This window comes from Astatotilapia calliptera, chromosome 7 (assembly GCF_964374335.1).
Source record: "Astatotilapia calliptera chromosome 7, fAstCal68.1, whole genome shotgun sequence".
NCBI lineage: Eukaryota > Metazoa > Chordata > Actinopteri > Cichliformes > Cichlidae > Astatotilapia > Astatotilapia calliptera.
The window spans coordinates 2,392,520-2,400,731 of record NC_137428.1 but is presented as its reverse complement, the minus strand read 5'-3'; the positions used below and the strand labels follow the sequence as shown (position 1 = coordinate 2,400,731).

General features: G+C 41.7%; 1 protein-coding gene across 2 annotated transcripts; it reads left to right on the top strand.

The window, feature by feature from the left end:
* The first annotated feature begins 2,838 nt into the window (after positions 1 to 2,838).
* On the top strand, positions 2,839 to 7,751 carry LOC113027211 (uncharacterized). 2 transcript variants are annotated; one of them, XM_080303363.1, is made up of 4 exons: positions 2,839 to 3,081; positions 3,191 to 3,246; positions 4,837 to 4,870; positions 6,343 to 7,751. In XM_080303363.1, the coding sequence occupies exons 3-4, from the start codon at positions 4,858 to 4,860 to the stop codon at positions 7,638 to 7,640; spliced, it is 1,311 nt and encodes a 436-aa protein (XP_080159489.1). In that variant the 5' UTR covers positions 2,839 to 3,081; positions 3,191 to 3,246; positions 4,837 to 4,857; the 3' UTR covers positions 7,641 to 7,751. The 2 variants fall into 2 exon arrangements, with proteins under 2 accessions (XP_080159489.1, XP_026032618.2); XM_026176833.2 differs by lacking the exon at positions 4,837 to 4,870 and having other exon boundaries at positions 2,841 to 3,081.
* Positions 7,752 to 8,212: the final 461 nt, after the last annotated feature.

Below are 8,212 nucleotides of genomic sequence, written 5' to 3'. Positions count from 1 at the left end.
ATTATAGCTGCTATAAAGCAAACAAATTAACAATGAACTTAGGAAAAACTTCCATTCACTACTGTTCACTTCTTTCATGTTGGTTTTGGACTGTAGATCAATAAAGTTGTTTAGCTTGACTGTTTTGTTCTAACTGCAGCCACGATCTAATGTTGCCACCAAATGGCCAAAGGAGACTGTTCTACTCCAGCCTCCACCACAGAAGAAATATCAATCCCCAAAGCCCAAAAGCTATGAATTTGGTCTGAGAATTCCTTATTTTGATCTTTTGGTCAGAAATGAAGAGGGGGATTTGTCCAGTGAAGGACGTGATGGTGGAAATGATAAGATAAGATAAGATAACCTTTATTAGTCCCACACGTGGGAAATTTGTTTTGTCACAGCAGGAAGTGGACAGTGCAAAAGTTATGACGCAAAAATTAGAATACAATAAGAATAAATACAGTACACAGCTGTACAGAATAGAATAAAATAATATACTATATACAGTAGAATAAAATAGAATAAAAATATACAATAAGATAAAAATAGAATACGAATGCTATATACAACTGAGTAAAAATACAACGATGACAGAAAGGATTATTGCACTTAGTGTTATTGCACATGTATGGATGTGTGTGCTTGATCAGTTAAAGTCTTTATTATGGAGTCTGACAGCAGTGGGGAGGAAAGACCTGCGAAATCTCTCCGTCCCACACCGTGGGTGCCGCAGTCTCCCACTGAAGGAGCTGCTCAGTGCTGTCACAGTCTGCTGCATGGGGTGGGAGATGTTGTCCAACAGGGATGACAGCTTAGCCGCCGTTCTCCTGTCACTCACCACCTCCACTGGGTCCAGAGGGCATCCTAGAACAGAGCTGGCCCTTCGGATCACCCTGTTCAGTCTCTTCCTGTCCCCAGCAGAGATGCTGCCGCCCCAGCAGACCACACCATAAAAGATAGCAGAAGCCACCACAGAGTCATAGAAGGTCTTCAGGAGTGGGCCCTCCACCCCAAACGACCTGAGTCTCCGCAGCAGGTACAGCCTGCTCTGCCCTTTCCTGTAGAGGGCGTCTGAGTTATGAGTCCAGTCCAGTCTGTTGTTCAGATGAACACCAAGGTACCTGTAGCTGTCCACAGCCTCAATGTCCATACCCTGGATGTTCAGTGGTTGCAGTGGAGAATGCTTGTGCCTGCGGAAGTCTACCACCAGCTCCTTGGTTTTACTGGCGTTGATCTGGAGGTAGTTCAGCTGGGACCAGTCCACAAAGTCTTGAGTCAGTCCTCTGTACTCCTTGTCGTCTCCATCAGTGATGAGGCCGACTATTGCAGAGTCATCAGAGAACTTCTGCAGGAAGCACTGGGTGGAGTTGTGGGAGAAGTCTGCAGTGTAGATGGTGAAGAGGAACGGAGCCAGAACCGTTCCCTGTGGGGCCCCCCGTACTGCAGACGACCCTGTCCGACACACAGCCCTGAGTCCTCACATACTGTGGTCGGTCGGTGAGGTAGTCCAGGATCCAGGTAGTGAGGTGATGGTCCACTCCAGAGTTCACCAGCTTGTCCTTCAGAACCGAGGGAAGAATGGTGTTGAAGGCACTGGAGAAATGCTCCTGCTGTCCCCAAACCAGGTCAAACAGACTTATCTGTTCCCTCTTCATCAGTACAGATATGATTGGATCAAGGCAACCCTTCTTGAACTAGTGCCTCCGAAACACAGGAGCAGACTCATGAGCCAGGTCATGTAAAACCACAAAGTCCCACTCTGCATGAAACAGAAGGCCTTTCTTCAACTGTGAAACCACACTGCAATAGACTTTTGAGCCAAGTAGAAAATGAGTTAAAGAAGGAAAATGAAAGAAAAATAAGATGTTCTTTGTGTACAGGCTGTGATCAGCTGATCTGGGCTACTGCTGCTCTGAGGTTTACTGCTCTTTGTGGATTTACACAACCGAATTTAACAAGATGTCAGCAGGTGTTTTATGAGTTGTACTATTCCATCCTCTACACTGACAGTTTGTTTTTCCGCACGTTTCACAGTATGAAGAAACACGATGTCACATGTACAGATCGGTATCTCATTGAAAACCACGAGGCTTTACATTTGCAGTTGATCAAATCCCACTGAGCAGAGGTTAATGATAACATCTCTTCTTCCTCTCCTGTCCTGTCTTTCTTATCTTTCTCCATCTGTGAGTGAAGTTAGCTCTCTTTCTTTTGTCTCCCTGTGAAATACAACAGCTGGGCCTTCAGCTGCAGCACGCTGTGTCACAGTCTCACTGTGTTTGCTGATGTTTGTTGAGCTGACAGAAACGCTGCATTTGAAATTACCTGACACTGAAAAACTTTTACTCCCTTTATTTGTGTTTTCTTACTTCAGCGTGAAGCATGACTAGCAGTTTTTATATGTAAATGTCATAAAGATAATCACATTATTTAAAGGTTTATGAGAAACCAACCCTTCAGGTTTCTCAACCACGTGAGTGAGCAGTGAATCAGCCAGATCCAACCCTCACTGATCACGTTCAGTTTCCAAACACCAAGAGCTGGTCGTGAGAAATACTGAACTTAAGGGTTCAAGACGGGTTGGGGGACATCACAGAGGCTACATTTATCTTCAATATGGGATCATCGTTTTTTACTGTGGCTCCTGATGTCAATACAAGGCCTTTAAAAAAATGTGTGCAAGGTGTATAAAATTATAAAAGAAAGAAAACCCCACTATAATACAGCTCTGCACTTAGACAATCAGGTCAGAAGTTGAAATCAAATGTGTTCTTATTGTCCACATCCCCTCTGGGGCATAGATTCAATCATTCTAACGTCTCAGCCGGGCCAATCACATCAAGTGTTTGCACCTGTGTGAGGCAGAGTTTGCTTCAGCCCAACTTTTCATTAGGAAGATGGAAAAGACACACACAGACAGCCGCGTGGCTTGGATGCTCGACTTTGAGTCTCGTGGGTGTTTAGTTGGAGGAGCTGGAAGTTGGGCTTTCTGGATCCACGGCTGACAGGGCAGCTGTGCTGCACAGTCCAGCTCAGCGCTCGCAGCTGTGAGGACACAGCGACTGCAGCAGTCATGGCTGCTGGCTTCCTAATTGCAAGGTAACACATTAAATATGAAACCAAATGGGTTTTATTAGGTCCATTTTATTTACTTGAGTCTATGTTTGTCTGGGTCTACCTTGACTGTGTATTTGTAACTGTTTAACAGATTATTGCTGGTCTGTTTGTTGAGTGAGGTGAACTACTCCTCAGCTTTTCCAAGAGGTAAGCCTGACTCACCTCCTGCTGTTTGGAAATGGGGCTAAAACTCTTCTTGTAAACAAGAGAATGGGCCTTTGTTAAAATACCTGTATTACTATAACTGAAGAGTCCTGCAAATTAAACCCTGTTAAGCTTTGATTCGTTAGCAACAATTTACCAGCTCCCCTAATTAAAGTGAGACCAAACACTAGGCCTACGATCTGATACACAGCATTGACAATTCAGGGTGGTGTTTTAGGGAAACTGCACTGCTTCATTCACGTTGGCTTCATCTGCAGACTTACAGGCACAAGATGGCTCTAAAATTCTAGAATATTCTAGCAGCTCTCAACCAAACCGCGGTTATTAAAGTGTGCTTTAATATGTATAGTGATGTAAGAAATCTCCATAAGAAATCTGACCTATGTCCTGTTTCTTTTTTTTTTTTTCCAACCCTGCACAAATCAACAAAGAGCCATAACAATTTGCAAATGCAGGGGAATGTCTATAAAGGGGTCTCGAGGTGGCACTCTTCTTCAGTCCTGAAATGTAATTTTTACAATCTGAGTCTAATAAGAAATATATGCTATTAACTTTTCAAATGTATGTGGTCTTAAAACAGGACAGTGTTCAGGGTATGTTTGCAGCATTCTCACGCTATGGAGTTCTTGTGTACTGGATCTAGATGCTGTCTCCACACTATATGAAATGCAGTTGGTATAAAATGAGTTGTCCTGTGCTTCATCTTATGCTGCTTAAATTGTTTCACAGGGAACTAGACGAGCCTTCTTTAAGCCAACTGTCAGGCCGGTTTATTCGTCACCACGCTCCTTTGTTGTCATTTGCAAAACACCGTAACAACACTTGGGTGCAGTCGGGAACTGTTTCTGTGCCGCTAATCATGAATTATGAAGTCCATTAATTCAAATTAGATTGTTGAGATTCTAGAGACGTGTTGAAAATAGATTTTTAATGTCTAAATTTTACTACTTCTTTCTAACCTTTATTTAACCAGGAAGATCCCATTGAGATTAAAAACCTTTTCCATGGATGGGCAGCAGCAAGTTACAAGTCACAGTTACAGAAATTACTGTTAAACACAGACGGCAACAACACAAATGCAAAATTAAATGAAAAGAATAAAATTAGAAAAAAAAAATTTAAAAATCAAAGGAAAATACAAAAATTCAGTTAAAATGACAATCTAATTGAAGCAATTGCATGTTATGGACTTGGCCTCAGGGATTCTTAGTTAGCACTTAAGTGCTTTATGAAATAATTCAGTGTTTTTCCAGTCGTTCTGCAGTTTGTTCCAAGCCAAGGGTGTTAAATGTCTGTTATATAAAACTGTATAAATGAGAGTTCCTTCGACTTGCCGAAGCAGGCCATCCTACCCGAGAGTATAACTCAGTGTTGAGTCTGAGATTTACGGTTAGTGATGAACCTCAGTGAAGTATGCTTCACTATCAACCATTCGAAGACATTGAGCAGAAGCATTCATGTATAGGATATCTCCATAACCCAGCACAGGCAAAAATGTTGCATTTAAAAGCAGATTCTTTATATTGTAAGAAAAACAACTTATTTTGAAAATAAAATCTGTTTTAACTTCAGATTTTTCACGAGATTCTCTACATGTGGTTTGAAGGTGAGCGCTGTGGCACTCCGTTGTGCACTGTAACAAATTCAGACCATCAGATTTAATGCACTGAGACATATCACTGAGACAGTTTGAGAACCATGCCACTGCTCTGAGTCCTGACTGGAGGAGTCTAAGTTTTAAAATACAATGATCAACAGTGTCTAATACGTTTGACAAATTAATAGAAAGGGACGCACAGTGTTGTTTCTTATCAAGTGCAACAGTAATATTATTTGCCACTTTCACTGCAGCTGTGATGGTACTGTGATTTATTTATTTTCTTCCTCTAAAGCCTGATTGATCAGATAAAACGGCATTGGTGTGTAGAAACTAACTGCTCGCACACACGAGCTTCAAGAACTGTGGCACAGGACAGATTAGATATTGGTCTATAATTAGTAAAAACTGCTGGGTCGCCCACTTTTAGTAGAGGGATAACAAAAGTTGATTTTCATACTGAGGGAATTTGATTCAATTCAACTTTATTCATATAGGAAAGAAAAACTCCCTTTTAACAGGAAGAAACTTAATTTATCCCAAATTGTGATCATATCCATCCTGGTTATCAAACTGCACACATTAAGATGAATAATCTTCAGCCGAGGTGAGGATTTAAATTCAGATGGTGTTTGACTGCATTGCAGCTCAGGGCCTGGTCTAGGTTGAACATCACCAGATAAGAGCAGTATTAAGACAATCAGAAGTCTCTGCTTTGAGACTTTGAGTTTGACTTGTGAAATGTTGAAACTAAGCAGAATTTTTCTTAACTTTGTAATCATACAAAACAAAAAGGTTTTGAAGATGAGGTAAATCTTTGTGTAGATCAAATGAAAAATCCGTGTCCTATTCCAAATACATTGGAGATCGTACAGGATGTACAGCAGCAGTGATGATATAGATCTGGGATCATGTTAAATGTGCTTGACTTAGAAAAATTCAGTGTCCCAAAGTCCCCCACAGCCAATAAGCAAAGTTATTTTAAAAAGTAATTATCCAAAACACACGACTATTGTTGATACTGAATTAAATGTATCATCAGGCTGCAAAGACCTAGGATGGCAGGTAAGGCTCCAGCCAGAAGCTCATGTCCTGGTGGCTTGCTAGCAGATGGCTTCTGGCATCTGCTTGGCTTCTGCTTGCTAGCAGATGGCTTAGTGTGCTGTCGATAGGTCCAGCCAGCAGCACAGGCCCCGGTGTGGTGCAGACGGTTTCTGGTAGTAGCAGAGGCTCCCAAAATGGGCCACTTTCCAAGAACTAACAGAATAGTTTAAAATACCTTGTTGGAAAAACACTAGAATCCATTTAAAATAGTAAAAACAGAAAAATACCCAACAAATTCAAAGCAGACATTCAACAAGGAGACATGCTGCTGCCATCTTGGTCAGCCATCTTGGTCAGTGGTCTTGCCATGTAATCTTGCAGAAATTACAAATTACAATGTAATATTTACATTAACCTTCACCTGTTTTCTTTCATAGCCAGAAGTTTTGTGCAACCGAGAGTGTGGCAAAGTGAAGGAGAGGAAGAAGCCTACAACTATGAGAACTGTCATCCTTTCTACTACATCAGTGCCCAGGACAAAACATTGGAAAAGCAGGGACGTTTAATGATGGCCCCTTTCCATATCTGTAAACAAAACCATCCCATAGTGTACCAAAAAGCCTCAAACCTCAAGCCTGCAAACCCCTTGCAGCCACGATCTAATGTTGCCACCAAATGGCCAAAAGAGACTGTTCTACCCCAGCCTCCACCACAGAAGAAACATCTGTCACCCAAACCCAAAAGCTACGAATTTAGTCTGAGCATTCCATATTTTGATCTTTCGGTCAGACATGAAGGGGGAGATTTGGCCAGTGAAGGACATGATGGTGGAAATGATACCGCTCCTGTCTCTAAACCAGGCTTTCAAATCGACTTATCTGTTCCCTCTTCATCTGTCTCTCAATATCCCAATATCCCAATGACCAGCTATGTTGACAGTTCAGTAAATCAAGAAAATCCAGAGAACACAGAGTTTGTCAATTACGGTAACATAAAGCAGGAAATGCCACAATCAAGGCAACCTTTCTTAAACTCTGCTGGTAGTAGTTACTCAGAAACACAGGAACCGGCTTATAAACCATATTCCATCGAAACACAATCAAGTTCAACTCTTACTGGATCAGAAAGACCTTTTCTACATTTTCAAACACAGGAGCAGACTTATGAGCCAGTTCATGTTAAACCACAAAGTTCCACTCTGCATGAAACAGAAAGGCCTTTCTTCAACTTTGAAACAACACCACAACAGACTTTTGAGCCAAGTCGTGTTAAACCCCAGTCAAGTTCACCAATAACTGGATCAGAATGGCCTTTCTTTAACTCTGCAGCAACACAGCAACAGACACATGAACCAGGTTATCTTAGACCTCAATCAATTTCAACCCTTGGTGGATCAGAATGGCCTGCCTTGAACTTGGCACCTCCCTGGCAACAATCCTTTGAGGCAGGTCATCTTAAGCCTCAAGCAAGTTCAGCAATAGCTGGATCAGAATGGCCTGTCTTCAATTCGGCACCACCCCGGCAACAATCCTTTGAGGCAGATGGTCTTGAGCCTCAATCAAGTTCAAACCTTGGTGGATCAGAATCGCCTGCCTTAAACTTGGCACCACCCCGGCAACAATCCTTTGAGGCAGGTCATCTTAAGCCTCAAGCAAGTTCAGCAATAGCTGGATCAGAATGGCCTGCCTTCAATTCGGCACCAACTCTGCAACAGGCTTCTTTACACAGGAACTAACTCAGTGTTAACTCTGTTCAATCTGTGCACAAAGGTTATTTTACTTTTGGAGCGCATTTCTGCCAAGACTGTAACTCACCATGCAAATAAATACACAATTTCCTTCTTGCATCTGATGTCATTTATATTTTTATACTTTTACTCATACATCTCGAGTCCCTTTAGGGCAAAAATAACTTGGTATTCACTTATATTTTCTAAAATGTCCAATAATAGTTTTAGAAATCTTTAACATTTTATCGCACTTCTGTATATTGCCTTCTACAAAGATATTTGACCACAAGCAGGCTGCTTTGCCGGGAATGTTGTCACCTCTGTAGTAAGAAATGCAGTGTTTGATCTTACATCAGGGCCTGCTGTTTCTGTGTTTAAATAGTGATTCTATATTGGTGTTGGGTGTGGATGCCAGAGTGAGTAGTCTTGCCTTATTACAGCTAGAATGGGTCCAACTCCCTCACTTTTATAACTGGTAAGATAAGAATAGAAGGATGACAGGATAAAGACATGCTGTGGAAGAGAGACAGAGATTAATGACAAGTATGATTCAAGGAGGTGTATTAACACATAGTGAG

What these genes read in the sequence shown, in the direction of transcription:
- LOC113027211 (XM_026176833.2), top strand. Translation starts at nt 3,056, where the DNA reads ATGGCTGCTGGCTTCCTAATTGCAAG. An exon ending in GCTGGCTTCCTAATTGCAAG is followed by an intron (nt 3,082 to 3,190) that starts GTAACACATTAA and finishes ACTGTTTAACAG; the next exon opens with ATTATTGCTGGTCTGTTTGT. An exon ending in CTCCTCAGCTTTTCCAAGAG is followed by an intron (nt 3,247 to 6,342) that starts GTAAGCCTGACT and finishes TTTCTTTCATAG; the next exon opens with CCAGAAGTTTTGTGCAACCG.